The sequence below is a fragment of the Odontesthes bonariensis genome, chromosome 13 (genome assembly GCF_027942865.1).
Source record: "Odontesthes bonariensis isolate fOdoBon6 chromosome 13, fOdoBon6.hap1, whole genome shotgun sequence".
Classification (NCBI taxonomy): Eukaryota; Metazoa; Chordata; class Actinopteri; order Atheriniformes; family Atherinopsidae; genus Odontesthes; species Odontesthes bonariensis.
Window position 1 is genome coordinate 18,304,617 of NC_134518.1, and position 25,381 is coordinate 18,329,997.

Genomic DNA, 25,381 nt, shown 5'->3' on the forward strand with positions numbered 1-25,381 from the left:
CCATTGACTTTGTTAAAGGGGGCTGTCTTGCCGAAACTCGAATCTTCTCCAAAATCGCAGTCTTTGTTCTTGTTCAGAAGAGGTGCTCCAAGGTGAGGGGAAAAGCTCCAAGCACTATATATTCTACAGCACTCAGACTTTATGGTAGAATTATGAGTTATGATGACATCTAACATAGCACCGACGGCCAAAGAGAGCTTCATTTTGCCCTCATCTGAAACCCATTTCTGCTCCAGATTGTCCATATGTCCTCTGGCAAACACTAGTTGAGATTTCAGCAGCTGTTGAATGTACAGTCATGAAACCTTGTGGATTCTTGGCCTCTCGAGGTCCTTTAGTGCAGAGGTTGGCAGGTTTTGTGGACGGCCTTGAATACACCGCTGTACAGCTTTCCTGACCTCCTTTAAGGACTGAATTTACTGCACTACAGGGGACGATTTAGATGTGTTCTTGGTATTTTTTGTCTGTTGGTTATAACATAAATTTTTCCTACTATGAGGCGTATATATATATATATATATATATTTATTTTAGGGAATATTGGTGGTTGCAGATTTTTGCATCTTAATCACGTATTTCTCACCACTGAATACATCTGAAGACTGGCTGCTGTTATAAAATTGCATCCACTCTCGGTTTTCAGTTAATAAATCCTTGAAGACGAGTTCGGGGGTAAAGTGGCCTGTTAAGGAGAGCGTGACTGCAGTTATTTTTTAAAAACCAAAGCATTCAGAGAGAGGAGAAAAGCTGGAGTTGAGGATCAGATTTATAATGGGATTCAAGTCTGGGCCTACAACTTGGGTTGCAATTAAGTTACTGCAATAAGTCAGTCATGAGGTCGGTTGCCTGTTTTGGGCACTTGTAGTTTCCTCCAGGCAGGTGGGGGTGGGGGCATGTGTGAAATGTGTGCCGTCTGTTTATAGAACACACACTGTATACAAATTTCTGCTGTTCCCGATAGTGCTTTGAAAGCAAGCTGATAATCACGAGTGGGCTCTTCATGCAGGGAGAAAAATCCTATCCGTTTGATCTCGCAGGCAAAAATATGGGCAGCACAACAGAATCTCATTTCTCGTGTCAGCTTTTCTTCCGCACCGCGATATTCCCATGGGAACGCATTTCTGCTGCGCGAATCAGAGACAGATCAGTGCGGGCCGTTTCTTATCTGGACATGAAAGGAGAGGAGATGGAAGAGGGAGGTGAGAAACGGAGAGCGAGAGAGAAAGGGCTCCCCTGGGTTTGATGGTACCTGAATTTCACTTGCCAGAATCTCGCTCATCATGATTTCATGAGCAGGTATTGTACCACTACGCACCCATTTGCCAGGCCACGATACGTCCACTCGGCCGTTTTCCCTCAGATAGATTGAATAGATTAGACGGTCATGTTGTTTATGTGAGCGCCGCGGCCTGTGTTACAGCACACCTGGGGAATTTATTATTAGTTTGATTGTTTTCTTTTTTTTATTGGTTTTTGGTCATCGAACCACTGTTACCGTTTGATACCGTTCTGGTTCACGTCAGGTCAGGGAATCTATTACCGCTGCAGGTGTGAGAGCCCTAATAAAGCTGTTGTGCTGTAGCCAGACCTTCTGCAGAGCCCCACATGGGTTCATTTGACTGAATGCGTATTTGATTTGATTGGCAGACCCTGGCAGACGAGCGCAGTTATCTCTACTTGCCTCTTCCTCCTAAAGCCCCACAACTCCCACGCCGGCCCTCATGCATTCATACCGACGCGCCTCGTCCCCGAGCAGTTTGACGTTCACCTCTGAGTGATGTGCACTATATCTGTAGGAGAAGGGGGCCCATTACGAATCCTCCGTCCCAGCGGAGACATTGTGCTGTCCGCCATGCTTCCTTGTCCTTCAGTCGTGTCCTGAGATGACGGTGGATAAACAATAGAAACAAACAGTCACTCCCACCAGCATTGATCTGGCTCCCTTATCCCTCCCTGCTTTCACCACCAACGCCACATTGATTCCACCTACACTCAATTTATATAAAAGCCACCCCCCTTCCCCCCCACGCACACACACACACCTCCTTTTTCTACTAGGACTGACAAAAATGATAAATGGCCGACCCCTTCCCCCCGCTGCCACCACCTCCCTCTGCCTCACTTTGGATGTCCGAGGCACTACAAGCCTCTATGATTTCTACCCTCAGAAATCCAATAGAGTGTGCTTATTTTTTTTTCTCTGAAGTTTGCTTTTTTTATTTTTTATTTTTCTGAAGGAGTCTGGGGGTCCACTTCTACAATTTCCACACATAAATGCGTCGCTGACAGAATTTCAGCCCTGCAGAACATCCATATTCATGATGTCTAATGACATCATGCGGGGAAAAAAAAGATATTAAAATGAAAGAAATTGTAATTTATTTCGATGACTTGCACCGTAGGATCACTCATCCTGCTTCCTAATAGTCTGCAATGTCACTCAAAGATGAAGTCATGTGCACGGTCTCCGAAGTGAGGTCAATTATTTCCGTCCATTTGGTTTCATCAGTGAATTCTCTTGTTATGCGATCATTATCTGGATAATTTGTCCACCGTGAATCAAATCAATTAGTGGGTAGTTAATTCAGACATCACTCTGCATGCAACAATGGTGCCACTGTCTGTCTTAAATGAGTTTCGTATTTTAATGGTGTGTTCTTCGCTGCCCACATCCAGTGTCCCTGTGTCTGTAAATGGGGCACAGAGTGTCTATAGTTAGATATACTGTGGCAGCAGGCTGCGGGTGGTTATGAGGGTGAGGGAAGGTTTGAGTGCACATCTGTGTGTGTGTGTGTGTGTGTGTGTGTGTGTGTGTGTGTGTGTGTGGAGCTGATCAAGGCTATCGACAAAGTTACTTCCACTGTTTCCACTCCACTCCATTCCCCGGTGACCCTTCTCCACTCCGTCTTCACCCAGAAACAGTTTTCCCATGGCTCCAGTGTCTCATCCACGCTGCTTCTCCCACTGTGAAAAAATCCATTTGACTCCTCCCGATGCTCTCGGGTCCCTCTGTTCCTCTTCCTCCTTTAGAGATCTAAAGTAGACTGCAGGTTTCAGGGTACCTATCTAAGATTAAAATAACTCGGCAGTGCCATGTATATTTTATTCCCAACCCTTGTGATATCTGTATTCGTGGAAGTCGAAGAGTAGGATCTTGCTGTGTCATCTGTTGTGGTGCAAAGATTTTTTTTCTTTAATTACTGCCGAATGAACTTTTGCTGTCTTCCCGCTCTGTTTATAATTGCTCTCAGGGAAAGATTGCTCTCCCTGTGTCTGTTTTAGATGAGGATTCTTTCACTCTTTGTCCCATTACCGTGTCAAAGAATAACACTGCAATCATTTCAATTACGACAGCGCTGGGATCGCCAGCTTCAAGTAGGGCCTTGAGATGTAATTGGAGGGGCTGGGACGAGCTGAGGAAAGGCATTTTTCCTCTGTGAAATTGCCTCAGTCTTGGGGACAGTAAATTGAGTTGCTGAAAAATGATGCGATATTTCAGCCGCATGGTTTGCTCGGATAAATTGCCTGAAAGTCACTTTCTGGAGAATTAGGAGGCAAAACTACATTTCCCTGCCGAGTCTGCTGTCCTTCACGCAGCGGCAAGAAATGAATTGATGAGACTCAGAGAGAGAGAGATAGAGAGAGGGAAAATGTCTCCATAGATGTTTGCAGCTGAAATGAAGCCGCCTGCATGCGCGTTCAGATTGGCTGAAGGGTGGGAGGCGGAAGCCAGAGTGAGGACACGGCGCCTCTTTCCACGCTATTTCACGGCCTAAGCCTTGAATCGCAGCACCCACAATGAATGCACAAAAAAATGGAATTCAAGTTTCAGATTGATTGATTCTATATTGATGATTGCCAAGGCTGGCTTATAAGAGGGAAGGAAAAAAAAAAAAAATCTGTGACAGTGGCTTTTAAATGTAACCTCTTTAAGAAGCACAGTCCTTGCTCCTCTCATGTGCTTGTTGTCACCTTAGATGTGCTTCTAAAGAAATATGAAAATTCTTTGCTTTTTGAAGTTTAATCTCCTGCAAGAAAGGGTAGGAGGCTGAATGCAAATGCGGAAATTTGCCTTAGCTTTGCTTCTCCCTGCTCGCGGTAGAAGCTAGCAGCTGTGAACAATCGGCTGCTAGCCCTAAATGGCACCTCTAAATGGGAAGAAAAGTTTGTTGCCTTTAGTCTTCTAAATGAGCAGAATTCGCCCTCTGAAAGCAGAACAGTGGGTAAGGATGGATACCATTTCAACCTATTTGCTGATATATTGCTGGAAATGCTCTGTAGTCACTCTAATGTGTCTCATTTGTTAATCCCTTTGAGGCATCTCACACAGTGACAGAGCTGGTATAAGCACATTTGGTACTGTTTGCAGTGTCGAGATTAAAAGGATTACAGTTTAGGGATTACATTTGCGTCTTTCTTCCCCATTTAACCTTGACCCATGCACCGCTGAAACGTTTCATATGGTCAGACTTGACTTGTTTTTGTCTTTTTTGTAAGGCCCGAGTGTTTGAAAAAAAGCTCATGAACACCGTTAAGGGAATAAATACAAACAAGTAGACCTTCTAATGAGTCTCTTGGGTCGGTCTCTTTTGTGGTTGAGGCCCCTTTGGTTTATCCACATCAATACACAGACTAAGACAGAAAAGTGACAACAGCAGCAGCCTTTTGATGAGTGTCCTATGGATTATTGCCCCTTCCTTCTGTACAGTTTCCGTGCCTCTGAACACGACGTATCTGTAGCGTTTCCATGGAGAACGTGTGGTTGCCAAGGCCTGTGGCGACTGAACACAGAGGGTCATCGTTTATTTCTGTCAGTCAGCAGCAAGGGGACAGATTGGAGAGAGGAGCAGCGGGGGGGGGGGGGCTGCAGAGGGCTGCAGAGGGTCCAGCTATCCTTTAAAAGTTTATTTGTCCAAGGGAGCACCTATGGGTAGTCTGACTTTGGTTGATGGTGTTAATGTACTGACTCTCCTCACAAATCCCTGGGCCACTTAGTCTTATTCACACTTTAAACAAAGTGCAACGGCGGCGCCAGGGAGGCAGCGAGGTGAAGCGGGGAACAGGAGGTGTGAGGAGGCTACATATGGCCAAACGCAGCCTTGTTTATCCCAAGAGTTGATACAGCTGAGGACCAGCCTCCGCTTCCCTTGCCCCTCTTCATCTCTCATTAATCTAGCAGTATGGTTCTGGCCTGCTTCCCGAGCAGTAAAGCCAGCAAGTTTGAGTGACCACCCACCCCGAAGAGAAGCATTGGCCTATCCTCCTGGCCGTCACCTGCTATTGTTTATGCCTCCAATTCATTCTCTCGCCACCTTTCAGCTGCTGTAAAATAACGAGGGGAATATTTTAATTGAGGTTTTGAAAGCTTTGAGATTGATGGCAGCCCTTGGGGCTGATTTTTTTTTTTTTTTTAACTTTTTTTTTAAATTTATTTATTTATTTTTTAATTTATCTATTTATTTATTTTTGTCCTTATTCTCCTACTGCCCGTCCTTTCCTGTTGTCTCCCTGTCCTCGATCCTTTCATTTTCCGGCTCTTTTTTTCTCCCCCCTCTCCACAGTCTGCCTGCCACCTCTATTTCGGGAGACTTTGAGTCCACGTGTGCAATTTACATAGCTCATTTTCAGTCGGAGCTCCTTCCAACGCTGAGAATGAAGAGGTTGGCTCGCAGATACATGTTCGTCTGTCCTGTTGTCTTTAATGCATGATTTAAGGCTTTGGCATCTTTGGCCATCTGAAACGCTCCTTTTCTCTGTGAACCTTTTCGCTGTTCCTTACCTTACCAGCACAACTGCTGGCTTTACCTCTCACTGGCTTGTGTAAAAAACTGAAATATTCATGTCCTCTTCCCTCTTTGCATTTTTGTATCAATTATTTTGAGGAGATGAGAGCATTGAAGTGGGCATGGCTTCCCCTGAAGTATATGTAGCACAGCAAGTGGAAGATGTATTGGGTGAGATGGGTATGCTGACATAAGATCCATTAGCCATTATTCTGTTCACTCAGCGCTGCATCCACATCATTGTCTAATGTATTCTAATCTGTTTAGCCTGCCCGATGTCAGTGCTTCACACTCAAGGCCCTGAGGTTTTTCCACCGTCCTTCTCTCACGCCCTCGTCCTCCCTTCCGTCAGCTGTAGTTCTCTGCATCTCAGTCTGAAGGTCAGCATCGGGAGGCGGTCATCTCTGCTGTGAATTGGGCAAGAAGTGAGGCTTTGCGAGCCTCTGCTCTGTGTGTGTTTTGTCACCATTAAGTTTGCTCCCAAGTCGTGTCAGCGGGGTCATTAGAGTCGCAGCGGAGCTTATTGTGTCCTCGCAGACGTTTGGCAAAGATAGCACGTCTCGAGTCTGAGTGCTTATTAACAGAAAATGAGTATATCAATGATTTGGTTTTCTTTTTCCTCAAGGAGCGAGGCAGTTTAGCAATACTTGCATTATGATTGTTTGTAACATTTCTTTAATCAATAAAAGTATAGATTTGTACATCTGGGTGCTTCTTGAGCATCTGCTGACATTAATCCTCTCCAGCATATGTCGCAGGAAGCTGTGTGTGCGCTCAGCTGATATTTGTTAGCGGGGGTAATCCAACTCTCATAAAACACAAACACAAATTTGTCTGACCTTTGATCAAATGCTGATTTTAATTTTACGTATCAGATAGTGGAGGACTGTTTCGCAGGCCGGTGTACTTTAGTCCTCAGCTCATCATCAAAACTAAAGAGCTAGCGGTGGACTTTGTATTTGTACTTGTACAAAGTATTTTCTCATTTAGCTTTAGCTGCTTTGTAATATCTGCCAATGATTATTAAAGATGTATTTCTACTTTAAAAAACAAAAGATGATAAAGCTGGGAGATCAATCATAATGTTTAATCATCTCCTGTTACTGCATCTAGCATCAAGTTTTCTTCTTGAAGTGGCTTCACAAGTTCTTTGGCCAAGAAGTCTAAAATAGAAAAGGAGAGTAAAGCTTCTGTGGCGCGTTAAAAGTTGTCCCCGTCGTCTCTTCTCCTGCCTCACTGTTTCCGGCGGGAGTCACTTCCTGTGGCTAATCATGCTTTGATATGCCGTGGCACGAACCCCGGCTCCCTCCGAAATGAACAAACAGGGTACCCGGGGGGATGGCGACGCGGCTGGGGCTGTTGGTTTTTGTCTGCTCTGCTGTGATACATTCTCGGAACGCCCACTGTGTTTTCACGGCCTGTCTTTACATTACGCTCTGCATCACTGCGAAGAAGAAAGTTGGACACGACTCAGAGGAAAAAGAAGTGCCATTTCCACCTCGGCACTCGTGGGGAGATTAAAGGCGTCCTTAATCTTAGCTTGAAGGGTGGAGGGTGCAGAGATATTTGCCAGAATGATGGCCTTGATTACATTAAAGGGATACTCGGAGCCTGATTTACTTATTTTTTTTTTTTAACCCCCCCTCTCTGTCACACTGTGTCTTGGTGAGTGATCACTTCAGTAATCAGAGGATTATCTTTAACATATTCTGTTATGCTGAAGGCATCATGACCACTCTTGTGTTGTAATGTTTTTCACCTTTAATTAAACCTCGGCTTATGGTGCAGCTAGCAAACCTCTGAATGGCATTATTACATCTATTCTATGCCCATTTGTGTCCGAGTCTTGATGAGTTAGGTGGTCAGTGTCAAATGCCTTTTGTGTTGAGAAGGATTTTTCTCTAATGTGGTGCCCAGGGCTTTATAAAGAAAAAAAAATCTGCGCTCCGCGATCGCTCTCCAGCCTAATGGTCAGAGGATTTCCATGCAAAGGTAATGATGCCGTCTCATTTCTCTCACCAGCACTCTAAATGGAGAAAAGATGTTTTCGTAAGTGCCTAGCTCACACCCTTCTCATGCTGCATCCTGGTCCTTTCACACTTGGCTTGATGGAAATAGACTAAAGGGCTGGAATATTATGTTAGGTCTCCAGAGGGTACGGATATGCATATTGCGCTTAGAGATATTCTCAGAGAGGAAAGGTTCCTATTGTTGCCATGCTCGTCTTTCACTGTTGCCCACGCCTCTGCTCTTGAATTGCTTTTCCTTCCATGAGTTTGTTTTGTCTCGCCGCTGTGAGGGTTTTTTAGGGAAAATGGAAGGTAAGGGTACCCGCGGGTGATGGCTTCACTTGTATGAAGTCCCACTGTTCCTCCGGACTGAATCTGGACTTGGCTTGCCCTAGAGCTTTGTTGTCACTCACATGCTGCCCATTGATTGTGAGGAGGCTGCTTGAATAAGGGATTTATTTATTTATTTTTTTAATTTTTTTAAAGAAAAAAAATGTATGTGTGTTTTAGTTTGCAGGCAGAGATTAGGTGCGTGTGTGTGTGTAGGGGGAAATTGGCAGCTCTTACTTTGAGTAGGTGACTGCAAGGACTGCTTTATAGTGAACTTTTGGATTGTTAGCACCAGCAGTTACACAAATCTCCCACACACTGCTTAACCCACACATCAAATGAATACAATATGCCCTGTTTGTCTGTAGGAGCCGATGCCATGCTGCTATATATTTTCAACCTGGGTTTTCTCTTTCTTTCTGCTCTGACAGGTCAGGAGGTTTGATTCTGGGGGAATGGTGCTGCTGAGATGACCTGTGTGGCCTTGCCTTCCTCAAAGAGATTATTCTCCAATCAAACGACGGGGACAGACTCGAGAATGGATATGGTTGATAGGTTTGCGTGATGGACAGGTGATGGAGTCTTCCATCATCTCTCTCACTCAGTGACTCGGTCTGCCAGCCCTCCCTCCGGGGCACAAGCGTGTACCAGCGGTCCAAGGCCCCCCATTTCTCTGCCATGGTGACATAAGCAGTGCTGCAACATGAGGGAGCGCCGACATGACCGTCTCATTACTTTCTCCAGTAGCTGCTGCAGCTGCTACGTTGATGCTGTTTGTATTTAGCTCCATAACAACGGCGACTTTGTTGTGAATAATTCCTACGCGCTCTTTTCCACCCACACCGAGAGAGACCGTCCCCAAGGCGTGTTGTTGGGCCGGTGGGGCGGAGCGGTGCGGCGAGAGACGATGCTGGGATGCGTGACACACCTCCGTCGGCTGGTCCGCCTCCTCCCACTGCAGACCTCCCTGCTCCTCCTCTTCCTCTTCTGCACCGTCAGCGTCTTCATCTTCTCCTACTTCCTCTATGGCGTCAAGAGGGAGCCGGAGCCGTCAGGAGGGGGCGTGTCCGGAGCCGAGGGAGCATCCGCCGACTCGTACGACCCGAGGGTCACTCCGTCCCGGCTGCTGCCTTTGCGGAGCGTCTCAGGGGGCCCCGGGTTGGATCCCACTGGGGCCAGGACAGATCCTGTGGTTCTGGTGTTTGTGGAAAGCCAGTATTCTCAACTGGGGCAGGAGATCGTGGCCATCCTGGAGTCTGGCCGGTTCAGGTACCGGACTGAGATCTCTCCCGGCAAAGGGGACATGCCCACACTAACAGACAAAGAGAGGGGGCGTTTCACACTCGTGATTTACGAGAACATTCTCAAGTATGTCAACTTGGATGCCTGGAACCGCGAGCTGCTGGACAAATACTGTGTGGAGTATGGAGTGGGCATCATTGGCTTCTTCAAGGTTAGGACAACACCACACTCCCTGTGCCTCCCTCCCTCCCTCCTCTCACTCACACCTTCTGCCCTGTCCATCTGGCTCCCCCGTCTCTAAGGAGATGGGATTTACAGAGTTGGAAACACATGCCTGGTTTAATGTCACTCAGTACCTCCGCACTCTTATGTTTCACTTCTGTTCCTTTTATGTCTGTTTTCCTCTTTTGTTCTTCAATCTGGGCTCCTCAACTCTTCTAGAGTCTGTTAATTTCCTTTTTTTCAAATGTTTTCTCTGCTTTTGTCTTAGTCTCTCTAGTTTTTCAGTCCTCCTCCTCTTTCTCAAGTTCTGTCTCTCATTCCTCCTCTCCTTCTCTCTGTCAGTTGTCCCTGAAGGCCCCCCCTGTTGCCCGAGGCCAGTTTTCAGGTCTTATGGTTTTAATCACCGTATCTCAACCATGGAGAGAATATAGAAATGAAAGTGTGGAGGCATGGCTGGCGCTGCAGGGTGGTGTAGATGAAGGTTAGCCTGGTGGGATTTACTACCTATTGAGAGAGAAGGAAGGAGAACAAGGATGTGCATCCCAATGGCTCCCGTCACACAGCAGCGTTGCTGTGTTTGGTGGAACTTGATGCGACACAGTTTCACGCAGTTCTGGCCCGTCGTTATCTTTACGTTAGCTGGTGGGTGACAAGATATTTTCAAGGTCATTTAGAAACGGCTTCACAGGTGCAAGTATGATTTAAAAGGTTGTCTTAAGCACATCCCTGGGCAACAGTTAGTTTTTTATTAACCGGAGTGAAAGGTTGCGTATCAGATATGTTTATTTTGACGGACTTTGGATCAGATCCTTCTATGCTACTCATTGATTTAACAGATTAGTTGTCGACTCAAACCAATTTTGTTAGAATCTCACTCTGCGTTTCAGAGGTCCGCTGCAGTGACAGATGTGTTATTTCTATAAAGGGTCGAAGAGACTCCAGCTGTAAGATGGAGGGAATTTTCCTTCTGCTCCATTTCTATAATTGACTCGTGCAGTCTTTATGTAACATTAACTCTGCAGAACCCGTCTACATCTATTTGGGTTTCTGCTATTAGTGCTTTCTAAAGGTTTATTATGAAGTTAGAACTCTGGGTCTTCAAAAGACTTTTTCCACACATTGAGTGTGTTCATCAGTCGTAAATCAAAGGCAAGAATAAAATTCAAATGAAATCGGTTGGGTTTTTTGCAGCGAATCTCATACTTACCCCCACAGCAGTGGGACTCCAACCAGTGTGGAAAAAGAGCCAATATTCAAACTGGTCTGAAATAAAAATCGTGGGTTTTTTTTCTTTTTTTTTAAGCTTTTGAATATTGTGAAAATTTAAAAAATTCAACATCTGTCAGGCTCTAATCTGCCAGTTGCAGTGGATGAACAGAAGTCATTTGGAGCCACCTGACAATCCATTTCTGCGTCATGCTTATAATGCCGTCGCCACACGAGGTGGTAAAATTCAAAGTGCCGAAGTGCAAAGAAGGAAAAAAAAAAAGAAAAAAGGCGAGAATCGGAGAACAACAAGTTCGGTCGGGGAAGCTGCAATGATAACCCTCAGTCTCTGCAGGAGTTTATTTTTTTATTTTTTATATAAGGCTGTAAACTCAGAGCACAGCAGATTGAGCTTAGCGGGAAGGAGCTGCGTCACGCCTTCACATCTGAGTAGACCCGACGTTCCTTATTTCACACATGACTGGAGAAATTGGGGAATTATATCCAAAGCATTACAGTATTCATCACTGTGGTGTCTGATGAATCTGTGTCATTTCTCTCTGTGTTGATCAGGCCAATGAAAACAGTCTGCTCAGTGCACAGCTCAAAGGCTTCCCCCTCTTTCTTCACTCCAACTTGGGTCTGAAGGACTGCACGGTCAACCCCAAGTCCCCACTTCTCTTCATCACTCGAGCCGGGCAGCCCCTGCCAGGTCCTCTCCCGGGCGACGACTGGACCGTGTTTCAGTCCAACCACTCTACATACGAGCCCGTGTTGCTGGCCAAGACCCAGTCGGCTGAGAGTGTGGCATCGATCGGGCAGAACGCTGCTATGCTCCCGTCGGTGGTGCAGGACCTGGGGCTTCACGACGGCATCCAGCGGGTCCTGTTTGGCAACAATCTGGGCTTCTGGCTGCACAAGTTGGTGTTTGTGGACGCGGTGGCCTTCCTCACCGGGAAAAGGCTCTCGTTGTCCCTGGAGCGCTACATCCTAGTGGATATTGATGACATCTTTGTTGGCAAAGAGGGCACCCGAATGAAGGTGCCCGACGTGAAGGTGAGTTTGCGCACGTGTTCCAGAATAAAAGAAATATCAGAATAGAAATGGAAACCACTAGTCTGTTTATCGACCAATGTTTTCAATACCCTTTTCTATCATTAAAAGAAAGAGGAAAAACCAACGCCCTCACACATGGCGTGTGCTATCCTCTCTGCCAGTCACGCAGAAACCCCTTCTTCTCGCTCCTCTTCTCCTTTAGAATGCATTCGTCCCAGTAGGCTGCTCAAAGCTGACAGGCCCCACCGCTCACACTGTCACCGAAACGCCACTGCGATGAATATTTCAGGGGCCCAGAGACATACAAAGAATGTTGAAAAGCTGCTCGCTTGGGTCCGCTCAGAGCAGACTCGCATGTGGAGGCACTGGGTATGAGAAAGGGTAAAATAAAAAGTTATGGAAGAGACATCAAGCCCTCCTCGCTGGCAGCCCAACAGCAAGCTTCTAGAAACAAATCACACTTTTGACAAGATGGAGAAATCTGAGAGCGAGGGGTTGTGTGTGTGTGTGTGAGAGAGTGCAGGGAGTCTCATTCAGTCATGGAGATCAAATGAAACAAACACCCAAATCAGAGGAGAGCAAAATATCAAACGGAATGGAGGAGAGGAGCGAGGCAGGCTGGGAGTGGATGTTCTATGTTGACTGAGAGAAACTCGCTAAATGAAAGATGCATGTGGGCACGCGGCGGTCCGCGCGTTCACGTTTCCTCGTCATCTCATGCCGCACCGGTTTGAGCGCGTCACCTGTTGACTCATTCTTCTTCCCTCGCACCGTTTCAGGCCCTGCTGGAGACGCAGAGGGAGCTGCGCACCCACGTGCCCAACTTCACCTTCAATCTGGGCTTCTCAGGGAAATTCTTCCACGCTGGTAAGACGCGGCTTCTGTTGCCGTCAGCTCGGGCAGAGAGAGGCGCATGCACCAGGCTGAAAAACACTTTGAGACTCTTTAAAGTTGATTTCACCTCTTCTTTTCTTCCCCGCCATTCCCCGACTGTGTTTTTATTCCGTTACTCATTTTTCACATGCCTCACTCAACTACTTGAACTTTCTCCCCCTTTGCTTCGCTGACTTTCATTTCCTCTCTTTGTCACCGGTTCCGTTTTACGTTTGCCTCTCCTCTGTCTTTCTCCATTTTTATCTCTTCAATTTCCTCTTACACCCCCCTCCCTCTTCCCCATCAAACTCCCCCTTCCCCATCAACCCATCTGGTTTGCTTCACTCTCCTCTTTCCCTCCCATCTGATTGTCCTCCGTCATATCCAGGGTCCGATGAGGAGGACAAAGGGGATGACCTGCTGCTTTCCTATGTGAAGGATTTCTGGTGGTTTCCTCACATGTGGAGCCACATGCAGCCCCATCTATTCCACAACCAGTCCGTGCTGGCCGAGCAGATGTTGCTCAACAAGAAATTTGCTATGGTGAGTCATCGGGGGTAAAGGGGTCACATCGCAGCTTCCAGTGAGCACTCCCATCTTACTGTTTCCATCTTCTGTAAGTTTTACGAATTAGGATGTGCAAGCTTTTCATTGGATGTTATCTAATGAAGAGATTTGACCTGTAAACCAGATATCCCTACCACAGCAGATGAACAGTAGAAGGAGTCGTCATGGTGAGGATTAGAGGTTCTAAATAGATTTCAAAGGTCATGTCTTGCGTCTCATTGCATTGTCAATGAAAGACCGAAAAACTGTTATTCCTGGTAATGATGTGGTATTAATACTGAAATTAGATGGTCCTTTGCTATTGACGCTGTCGTTTTAATGACACTGTTTATTGGCGATAAATACTCGAGCGTAAACGGAAAACAATTTTTTCTGGTCGTCTTTCATACATTGTAAAGGAAGCGAAGACCGACGCAAGATGACGACATTGTTTAAAGGGCATCAAGTTTATCAGTAGCCTGTGGAAATGTGACATTTTCATTGTTAGGTTTGCACAAGCATCAAAAAGCCCATATTATACTGATTACTCCTGACTGGTCTCTTTAACCCCCCCAGGTTTGCCAGAGTAGCCACTATACAAAGACTCATCATGTAAAAGAGGACAAGTTCTGAAGCATTGTCTGTTCGAAAAGCACAGCATGTCCTGTTTAACTAATAATAATGAACTGATAAATAATGATTCTTTGTGCATCAGTATTTTTCTTGGTTTTTCTTAGTTCTTCTCACACTGACGTAAGGACAGTGACACTTTGACAGGGTTAAAATGGATTCAGTCAGGTTGACAGCCATGGCTGTTTGACACGGTATTGACATTCAGTCACTTCTCCGAGCTCTGTAGATCCACAAATAATTGTCCCCCGATGCAGCCCTGATCAAAAGATTAAATAAAACGACAAAAAAAAACCTGCGAGCAATTAGATGAGTTGAATGTTTGTTTGTTTGTTTTTTCCTGTGAATCTCATGTGCTTATTTAGGTGGAGTGAATCTAGCTGAGGAATGTCAGAATCCACCAGTGGTTTCAGGAGGAGAGAGAGAGGGAGGAAAAAAAAAAGGATTCTAATTTAGCATCCAAAGCACTTGACAGATGTTGAGGACTCGTGCCCTTGTTTAAATCCTTTCCTTTCACCTCCAGGAGCATGGCATCCCCACTAACATGGGCTACGCGGTGGCTCCTCACCACTCGGGCGTTTACCCTGTACACATGCAACTGTACGACGCCTGGAAGAAGGTGTGGGGCATCAAGGTCACCAGCACTGAGGAATACCCACACCTGAAGCCTGCTCGCTTTCGGAGGGGTTTCATCCACAGCGGTATTAGTGTAAGTCCTCTTTTCTTTTTTTCTTTTTTTTTTTCTTTTTACACTCGCAGGCATTCAGGAAGCCTCATTAGTTTCTTACTTCTGGCCTGTTGCCGTCTGCTCTCCGCTGCCTATTCCCCCACCTACACTATCCAGCCTCATCTCTCCATCTTATCCTCCTTTGAATGTATTCCACAACCTTCTGGTCCGTACACACATGCTTTTCTTTAGTCTTTTCTCCGAGGACGGCGAGCGGAATTTCATTTTAATTTACCGCGTATCGTCGAGGCAACGGATGTCCTGAAAAAGGCAGGCATCTCTTCTGTCCTGCTGGGTTTTTCTCCGGAGTGGGAACCGATAATGTAGTCAAGGGAAGCAGTCTTGCATGAGACACCTGTCTGGGTAGTGCTGCCTCGCAGGCCTCAGCAGCAAAACGAAGACTGACATCTCTGGCAACAGCAAAAGCAAGTGCACGCACATAACCAATCTCTGAAATGTCAACGCCCGAAAAAACTTTATTCAGCCTTAGTCTGTGCTGAATAACACCGCCGGAAGAGCAAAATTGAATTTGAATAGATTCCAGGGGCGCAGAATATGGAAAAAGGAATTCTTATCCATTTCTTTCCCAGGTTGACCTTCAGCGCTGATAAGAAACAGTGCGGCCCCACAGTCCACTTCCTTTGTAGTGCTGGCGTTCAGCCGGCTCTGTGTGGTCTCAGAGCTCTGCTCCTGTCCTTGAGATAGCGCCGTCTGAATGGCCGGTCTCCACTGCCGGCTGATGATTGATATTCGGTTCCCCAGACACTCCAAACTGTAAATGCATTTCCATGAATTTCCATATAGACTCAGTGAATAAGAGGTTTACTTTGGCTAGATGAGCTGCATAATATGAATGTTATTGAGAGCAAACAATGTGTGGGGCAACAGCCTGGAGTACTGACAGCTCCACTCTCGGCGGAGTGCTGATGGAGGGTTGTGTGCATGCTTTTCCTGTGATCCTTTCTGTTTTTCAAGTTTGTAATAAATATATGTATTTCATTTTTCCTTTTACGGTTGGTGACTTTGTGTGCGTGTGTGTGTGTGTGTGTTTGTTTGTATTGCAGGTGTTGCCCAGGCAGACATGCGGCCTATTCACACACACCATCTTCTATAAAGACTACCCAGGCAGTCCGAATGAACTGGACAAGCTCATCAATGGAGGGGAACTCTTCCTCACTGTTCTGCTGAACCCTGTGAGTCAACTTCTCGTCCAAATAGCACCGCTTTTGTCTCGCACACTTGGAAACCCATTTAGTTGGTGGTACAAATTGAATTTTAAACAAGGGACAGGACAATGACTTGTCACAGGCTCACGCAGCGATGTGTGCGTCATGCTTCCTCTTCTTTTTTTTTTTTAACATTCCCACGAAAGAGCCTTTTAATAGAGCCAAATAAGATGTTGTAAATTGCTTGTACTTGTCAGCGTGTTTTGTTTGACATCTTCCTCTATTTAGACTGCAGCTAAAAAAAAAAAAGAAGGAAAAACTCGGGGCGTTACGGCTGTTTAAATGTGGAACGTTTGGTTCTGCAGTTTCATCTTTGTCTTCTTGTGTCCATTTTTCCCTGCGAGTCGGTTCAAATTTAATGCACAGTAATACAAAGGAAAATTCACTTTCTCGCTTTTTTTTTTTTTTCACGATGGACTAATCTCCCCATCTTTTAGATTTAATTAAATGTATAATTCAATTTAGAAAATGTCAGTATGCAACAAAAACTGGAATTTCTCAGACCTCCTGATTTACTGTGACATGATGAAAACACACATTTCTTTCATTCACATTCAATTTAGTTTAACGTCGTACAGCGAATGTCGTTTTTTTTTTTTTTTTTTTTTTTAAATAAAGATTTGAACAAAGTATGGGTGGTAAAAAAGTTTAAGTGAACTTGCCTCCCTTCAGTGCACCTTACTCTTCTTCTTCTTTCCAATTCGTAGATCAGTATCTTCATGACCCACCTGTCCAACTACGGTAACGACCGCCTCGGCCTGTACACCTTCAAAAGCCTGGTGATGTTTGTCAAGACGTGGACGAACCTGAAGATGCAGACGCTGCCGCCCATCCAGCTGGCTCAGAAGTACTTCTCCCTGTTCCCATCCGAAAGAGATCCCCTCTGGCAGGTGGGATGAAGAGACTTTTTCTTACATCGAAGTTCTTTACATTTCTTTTTCTTGATATGTTGAGAATGTGTTTGTTTCACATGCACGTACAATGCTTTGTCAATGGCTGCTGAGGGGTATCGTTACTAAGGGCTTACTGTTGCATCCGCGAAGCGTTTCGATTCCGCCCGCCATCTCTCTTGCTGGGACTTGTACACGGTGAGCAGGATCTTTTTAAGACAACAAAGGATTGTTTCTGTGTTTCTGGTGGGCTGCAGGATCCTTGTGAGGACAAAAGGCACAAGGACATCTGGTCCAAGGAGAAAACATGTGACCGCTTCCCCAAACTGCTCGTCATTGGGCCTCAGAAGACTGGTAAGATAAGATGCAGCACTTTAACACCCTCTGCAGGACGGAGATAAAAATGATTAGTCATTCAAAAGACGTGTCGTGCCATGAACGATGTGATGATAATGTTGATAAGCTTTCTTTGATTATGACTGCTTTCAGTATGTTTGGTTTGTTGAAATAAGCTGTTGTTTTAGATTAAGTTTATATTCGAGCAGGGAACACGCGTGTAAAATGCTACATATTTAGATATTGCATACTAACATGAATGTACAATGTAAAAAAAGCTCCATGCCGCTTGCTTTTTCTCTCTCTTCTCAGGGACAACCGCGCTCTTCCTGTTTCTTGGCATGCACCCCGACCTGACCAGCAACTACCCCAGCAAGGAGACATTTGAGGAGATCCAGTTCTTCAACGGGCATAACTATCACAGAGGCATCGATTGGTAAGACGCTTCAGCCTCACCCAATTGTTCTGCGCACCAGCAGTAGGTAAATGAGTGCTGTGACAGTATGAGGAATATATTTCATCTTCATATCTTTTTATTTATTTATTTTTTATCGTCTTGTTTTGTTTTTCTTTGTTTCTGAATGTTGTGGGTAGAATAGTGACACGTTTGCTGTGACTTTCTCATCAGAGTAAAAACCAAACTGCAAATAATTCCAGGATGAAACTACCTCGTTGGGGACTTTCCAGTTAAAACCAGTTTGTTTGGGGTTTTTTTAAGAAAAGGGCCGTTTAACGTTACCTGTTGCTTTGATTTATTTCAAGCTACATTTGTGCTTGGCCTCAGCTCTGGGAAAGAACGCCGCACTAAATAAACTTGAATGTTCCCCAAATGTTGTATAACTACACAATGTTAGATGTTTTTTGTAAGTGGGGTGGCAAGCTGTTGTGCGTCTGTGTGGTTGATCACCCACACAGTGAACCGAGAAGTTATCCAGTTTGGGCAGCTCTGGCTGCTTGTAACGCATTGATTTTCTTTGTGTGTGTGTGTGTTTGTTGTGTGTTTAGGTATATGGAATACTTCCCTCTTCCCTCCAACACCAGTTCAGACTACTACTTTGAGAAGAGTGCCAACTACTTTGACTCTGAGGTGGCTGCTCAGAGGGCTGCCGCTCTCCTGCCCAAAGCTAAAATCATCACCATCCTCATCAACCCAGCGGACAGAGCGTACTCTTGGTACCAGGTCTGTCACGGTCGGCCCTAAATTTCACACATCCTCAGTTAACGTCTGCATCTTTCATGCTAAGCCATCCAAGTCTTACTTTTTTTTTTCTTTTTTTTTTTTTCACACAGCATCAAAGAGCGCACGATGACCCGGTGGCATTGAAATACTCCTTCCGGGAAGTCATCACTGCTGGACGCGACGCCCCAGTCAAATTACGGGTCCTCCAGAATCGCTGTCTGGTGCCAGGCTGGTACGCCGTCCACCTGGAGCGCTGGCTCAATTTCTACCACTCCAGCCAGGTATTACGGGTGTTTTTTTTTTCATATGTATGTCAGTTGGTGGGCAATGTGCAATCAGTGAGCAAACACCAGCTCTGAATATTTCTCAGCAACCCAGATCTCCTCAGGGTCAGATATTTAAAAAAAAAAAGAGAGAGAGAAAGATAATGAATTCCAGTGGGGTATAATTGAGATTCATGGCAACCAGTTGTTGCGGAGGTAAGGGAGGCTTATTCTCGCTTTTATATTCCTTACAGAGAGTATTTTCAATCCAGCTGACCTTGGTGGAAGAGGGGTCCCTTTTGGGAGTCTCTCAAAGGAAAGAAACAAGCCCTTGGAGCTCCAAACTGTCCAAATTTGTTCCACTCTAAAACCGCCCAGGAGGTCATTCTAACCCCCGTAGAAAACAACGCAGCAATGCTTCAGTAAGCCACCGCTGTTGCTAGGCAGGTTGAGCCTGCGGCGTGATGACCGGCAGGGCTCGGCTGATTTGGTGCATTGATTCGAGTGCTAGATATTCCATTTCTACATTTATGGATCGGCTTTATTAGTTTGATTAGGCGACAGAGCTGTGAGCAGAAGAGGCCGTACTGAACACGCGTCCTCTGCTGGTGCTGCAGTGGTGGCAGAATGGACCAGGTGTGCGTTCATTCTTGTGCTCCGTAAACAGCTGAACAGCGAGCGTGTTTCTGGCCCAATGAAAGCAACAAAAGTGCCCAGCCTTTCAGCTGTGCTGAGGCGAAGAAATAACACCACGAACTGTGGCGTCAAAGAAAAGCGTTCCAAAATAAAAACCACCAGAAGCACCAAGTGCCAGCTCGCAGCGAGCGGCGGGCGCTCGATGAAAAGGTACAGTGTGGGCTGGATGTGGGGAGAGGGCTACTGCATGAATCAGACTTTTTGTCATCCAAAATCTATCTCAAGCCTTTTTGTTTTTTTTGCTATGGATTTAGGGGATTGGCTCGGAAGTCTGCAGCTCACTCTTGGTTGATTTTTGTCTTAGTTTTCCCCCAATTTCAATAAGTTCGATATAAAACCTTTATTTGTCAGTTATCAAATAATCGGATGTGTTATTGGTTGTGATCCAAAATCTCTGGCTAATAAATATTTTTTTATTGATTTCTTCTTCTAAACATTTTTTGAACGCGTTGTTGTGGTCCCAGCCTACCTGTGCAGGCTGTAAGTATTTGACATTTTCAACCCGAGCCCAAAGTGTTTGTATTGTTAAGATAGATTGTCCCTACATGCAGGTTTTAGTCTTAGTATACCTACACTTGATAAAACTGCTGAAAAGGAACAAAGTAGTGCCTCTGTAAATGTCATCTCTGGCACTGTTGATGCTGCATCAGCGGGAGGTAGAAAAATGACCCTGCGGCGTTTCTAAGGGGTATTAAATGTTGGCAATTCTAAAGAATGATTTGACATGTTCTTGTCAAAAATGACAATTAGATTTCAACAACTTGGTCAATTAGGCACTCAATGTCTGGACTATCCAGCCCCCCGATGAAATGATATTACAGGGACAGTCACGCACGCATATATTTATGTTTTGAACCCTATAATCTACAGATAATTGACAATATAATTAATTTTACTCCTGATTTATTCTTATTGATTAGCTCAGCTCTGCACAGTATCCAGGGAAAACTGTCAGCAGTTTCTACGGTTTAACACACAGAGAGAGAGAGAGGGACGAACTCCGTTGTTTTGCTATTTGATGCAATGAACAAGCTATTTATATTTATAGACGAAGCTTACTATTCTGTTTTTTGTTCTAAAAGTAGATTTGTTTCCAACATTCAATACAGGTTTGAATAAATCAAATTTCCCAACTATACCCCTAATGAATATCCCTAATGAAAAATATCCCTCTAGATGCAGTGAGTGCAAAAAGAAAAATGAACGGTAACATTTTGAAAAGATACGTGACTGAGGAGCTTGTCATTTTTGTTTTTACCTTGGAACTCATTAGATCTTTGGTTCCTAACCTGGCGTTCCTGCCCCCCTCGGGGACTACGTCAGAATCATTCCGCACTTACTGGATTCTCCGGAGACTGTGTGAGGGTGTAGCTTGTTGCGCCAGATGTTCTGTGGAAGAGAATTTTGGCAGACATTTCGAAATGGCGCATCTGCAACTCTGCACAAACATCTGACTAATTTGTTTCCAAAGAAAACGGCAAACCTCTAGAACCCATGGACTCTTCATCATGAGACCTGGAAGCAGATGTAGGGGCTCTGAATCAAACGTCGTGCAGTGCAAAGACGCGACGGAAAAATATGAACCCACAGCGATTTCCACTGCATTGGAAGCAGTGTGGCGGCACCGTGTGCGCGCCTTCACACAGCAATTTACTCTGCATAAGAACACACTTTGGGAGGAAATCAAGTCTCATATTAATGATGGCCATGTGTGCTTGTCAAAGGGATCGTCTACATTTCCTACTTTTTCAAAGGTGTGGAATGCCGTGATGATGAGCTCACTTCCTACAAGCTGATTCGGTGTCGAAAGAAATATTTTTAGGAGAACATATTCAAGAAGTTTGTTTTTTGTTTTTTGTTTTTTTTCCCAAAGGGCGCATCGTGGATCAGGAAAAGAAAAAGCTAAAAAGCTAGCTGTTTTAACATTTTAACATTGTTTTGTGGCTTTTACATGCACGGCTGTTCTTCTCCTGTTCTCATCGCTGCCCAGCTGTTGGTTTTGGACGGACAGATGCTGAAGACTGAGCCTGCCTCCATCATGGATAAAATCCAGAAGTTTCTTGCCCTCGCCAACGCCATCAATTACCACAAGATCTTGGCGTGAGTATCCCTCAGTCGCTTTGTTTAGTGACCGTTTCAACTTTGCAAGCCGATGTAGAGCTGGATCCACGCTGCGGCTTTGTTTTCTGTTTTCCAATGCAAAGTTAGATGTGAAGGACTTAATTATATTCACCAAGCAGCATCAGGTTTCTTGTTTTGTCACATTAAAAAACCATCCACTGTGGAGCAGTTTTCCTGTAAAGGCTTTTGAGACTTTTTGTTACAGTGTGTCGGGTTTATTAGTTCCCATCGACATGAATGCAATATTCTGTTCATAAAGAGTGTAAATGGTCTTTATTTATTTAGAGCTTTTCTCGCCATATTGACCACCCACAGCACTGTACAGGCCACATTCCCCAACTTTCAACCTGCTGCACATTTTACATGTTCTAAGTGTACGTTTGTAAGTGTGCATCGATTTTATATACTGAGGTGCAGTTTGGGGGGTTCAGTATTTTCACTTTTGACATGTGAACTAGTGGACATGGAGGTTTTATTGGACATGGAGGGGGTAGCTTTGAGGGGAGCTCCGAGAAACTCTGAAAATTTTCTCTCTCGTGGCAAACTGCGAATCTAATATTCCGACATAGAAACAGAGAACAAAACAAAGAAAATGCCAGCTAAAACATATTTGAAGTGGAGAGGAAATATATCGGACTGGTTAGCTTTTTTCTGAATTGAGTGTTTTTGGGGTTTTTTTTGCAGTTCTTAGCACATTCTTTTATATCTCACTTGCAGGTTTGACCCCAAGAAAGGTTTCTGGTGTCAGCTTCTGGAGGGGGGAAAGACCAAGTGTTTGGGAAAGAGTAAAGGACGCAGGTACCCTGACATGGACCCTGAGGTATGATCATGCTCCTCTTCATAATGAGTTTATTTTGCTTTCGATACGTTTTTCATTTAAAGCTAATTTAATCCAACTGCTGGTCTCTTTCAGTCCCTGGAGTTCCTCAGGGAGTACTACAGGGATCACAACATTGAGCTGTCGAAGCTGCTCTACAGGATGGGTCAGCCGCTGCCCAGCTGGCTCAGAGAAGAGCTGGTCCACACCAGGTAGCAGCACCGCCGCGGGGGAAGAAAACGTCTCCACACGCTGCACCGCTGCTCGACTCTGCAGGGGCTCACCGGCCAAGTGGCCTGAAATGTTGAAGATCCCGAGTTGTTTCGACAGATACTGCAATCTGTTCAAGTTTGAGGATGGGATATCAAACTAGAACAAAAAAACAACAAAAAAAACTGATCTTCCAAAACAAAGCTACCCTGAAGGGCGCACGTCTCACTGGGAGGACCCGCTGATGCACTCGGGGGAACTTCAGTGTTAATAACCACAGTCCCGTACTCCTTAATCAAACTTCCTCTCATCATGTGAACCTGTTGCTGGAAATTCAAGAAAAGGAAAACGAACCTTGAGTCGTCCGCAGTATCGGTCCTGAAAGATGGGCGACAGGAATTGTAAACACTTATCGCGTGTGACTCCAGCGACAACACGCGGCGTTTGGAGCAACATGATACTGACTCAGCGGATGGCAGCCTGATGATGAGAGGAGCCGCGGTTTAAACTCATTTTGATATAAGTGTTTGTATGAGAAGCAAGTGGGACATGTGCAGTAGACTCGGGCCGCATCTTGTAGCCTTACTCAATAAGCCTTGGTAGAATCTAGTTATTGCATTTACAAGTGCCAGGACAGAATCTTCTTCAAACTATCACCACACGGACTTTTGAGGGTTCCTTTTTATTTTTAATTTTGTTTTCTTTTGTTTTCTTTGATTTTAACGTTTCTTTGACTCTGATGGAAATGCAAATTTGTAGAATGTACCAAAACTAAAACATCTTAGCTGTGCTGTTTTCACATAAGCAGGGTGTACAGTGCAGTTATGTATACTGTTTTTGGCTCGGCCTGCTCTTTGGTCAGTTTCATGACCAGCGAATGGGCCAAAGCGGGAACAGAAGGAATAGATGTTGAAAGCACAAAGGCGCTCCAGTGAGCGTCGCTTCCGAACGTACAGGAAACTGGAAAGCACACTAACTAAATGGCTCCTACTACAATCTGTGAAGAAGATCATAAGCTAGCTACTGTATGTTAATTGAGTACTCTGGTCCTGTAGATTCAGACGGTGTACATTTCAAAATCTGTTTTCAGCATTGGGGGTTTTTGTCAAAAATGTATATTTTTTTGGGGGAGGGGGGGGTTGTTTGTTTGTTTGTTTTTGTTTTTTTCTTTTTCATTTTCATTTAATATATTGGAGAAGTTTAAAATTGTGGGTAAAAAGCTCTAGGTTTAGGAAGTTGGGTCACCAGGCAAACGGACAGTCTGCCCGGTGACGACACAGGGACGTTTGGTTGTCAGTCAACGTTTTATCACTGCAACTAGATGTCAAGCGTAGATAACAAAAAGCTGCTCTTACTGCAATAGTTTTGTATGTTGTTCTGACGTAATAACAATGCACATGTTGGTTAATCATTTCCTGACTTTGAAATGTACATAATGCGAAACCCTCAGTAGACCTAAATTATTGAATGTGTTTGGGTTTGCGCTCCATCAGCCCGTTGTCGTAGTGTGAAACGTCAGTGCTGCACTGAGGGCAGTTTGGACTCTTTCATCGTGCGGAGGCGTCGCTTAGACTTTTTCCTCTCGTGTCCTCTCACTGCCAACTGATGTACAAAGGTACTGAGTCTCTGCATATAAAGTATTACGTGATGACGCATAACAGCAACGATGGTACTAATCCCCTGGACTGTATGATAAAGATTTGTAATTGTTGTCTATAATTTTTACAGTGTAACTAATATTGTCGGTGCTTTTTAATTTGCAAATAAAACACCACTGTATTTTTCAGTAGTTGGATCGTTTTTTTTTTTTTTTTTGAGTCCTGGAAATATCCGAACGCTGACAAAGCTGTGTCTCTGGCTGTTTACCAAATGGTCTTCAGGCAGCACTCATGCCATGAATGTGGGTTTGAAGTGCTGATTCTCTGCTTTAATTATAGGGTACTCCAGGGACTCCAGAATCAAGGAAGGGTTAGGTAATAATACCTCTGTGATCAGTAGATCCCCATACTTCAGGGATAAAATGTACTTGGACAATTGAGGTAAAATGTTTCATGGACAGGGAGTGGGCTGTTTGTTATTTTTGTTATAATCAGAATTACTTTTGTAGTGCAGGAAAAGTGCCTCAATTGTATCCAGCCAAGCGAAGAACACCTCAGGAGGTTGATGAATGATCATCCATGAAGAGAACACTTTGACAAATGCAGAGAATTCACTGTATCCTGAAAACCATTCATGTTCTTTCACTTTAGAAATATCCAACAAACTGAAAAATGATCTGAAACGCACAGCCTCATCTGTAAAACGCACCGAGGCAGTATGATGGCATGGCTGTCAGTGGAGCTGGGCCCTGAGTGTTCAACAGAGGGCATATTTGGACAGATAGATTCTAAAGCTGAAAGGGATATACCGTCTGTTTAGCTGGGGTCTAATGCAGCTAAGTTGATTGGACATGTTTCGCTGTACAGATGGGCGATGGCCCAAAACGTACAGCGTAACCAACCCAGAAGTTTCTGAATAATCTGCAGTCATCAAATCAATGCTCTGAGCTAAAGCCGAGCTGCATTCCATCTGCTGAAGACGACAACTGTTCCTTCCTGCCTTGGATGCTGTGCAGCTGGTTTGATTTTTCCCAATACTTTTGTATATTTTGCTTTTTTGTTATGATGCATAACCATAGCAACAGGGTGGTTTACAACAGGGAGCAGCTGATTAACATTGGAAAAGCAGAAATAATTCGACAACTGAAGCCAGAAATCCCACTGGAATTGAAAAGGAGGCGTCGTGGATGCAGAGCAGGAGCAAAGAGGAGAGAGAGAAAGAAGAAGTTCAAACCATCTCTGCCATCCATCATCATGGGCAATGTAAGATCATTAGCTAACAAGTTGGATGAACTTCTAGCCTTGACAAGGACTCAGCAAGAATATCGGGAATGTAGCATTATGTGTTTTACTGAGACATGGCTGCAGGATCATATCCCCGACTCCAGTGTCTCTCTGCCGGGCTTCCTGACTGTACGAG

At 44.8% G+C, this 25,381-nt stretch overlaps 1 protein-coding gene across 1 annotated transcript in view; it reads left to right on the forward strand.

Moving 5' to 3' along the window:
* The window catches only part of LOC142397703 (bifunctional heparan sulfate N-deacetylase/N-sulfotransferase 1-like), a 43,390-nt gene extending 19,238 nt beyond the window's left edge, over positions 1–24,152 (forward strand). Inside the window, exons 2-15 of the mRNA XM_075481270.1 lie at positions 8,554–9,575; positions 11,366–11,848; positions 12,628–12,715; positions 13,110–13,264; positions 14,421–14,606; positions 15,689–15,817; positions 16,558–16,740; positions 16,998–17,094; positions 17,389–17,512; positions 18,082–18,256; positions 18,367–18,537; positions 21,206–21,315; positions 22,054–22,156; positions 22,250–24,152. Of these exons, the coding sequence (XP_075337385.1) occupies positions 9,030–9,575; positions 11,366–11,848; positions 12,628–12,715; positions 13,110–13,264; positions 14,421–14,606; positions 15,689–15,817; positions 16,558–16,740; positions 16,998–17,094; positions 17,389–17,512; positions 18,082–18,256; positions 18,367–18,537; positions 21,206–21,315; positions 22,054–22,156; positions 22,250–22,369 (2,670 nt within the window). The 5' untranslated portion in view covers positions 8,554–9,029 and the 3' untranslated portion in view covers positions 22,370–24,152. The remainder of the gene's footprint in view (positions 1–8,553; positions 9,576–11,365; positions 11,849–12,627; positions 12,716–13,109; positions 13,265–14,420; positions 14,607–15,688; positions 15,818–16,557; positions 16,741–16,997; positions 17,095–17,388; positions 17,513–18,081; positions 18,257–18,366; positions 18,538–21,205; positions 21,316–22,053; positions 22,157–22,249) is intronic.
* Positions 24,153–25,381: the final 1,229 nt, after the last annotated feature.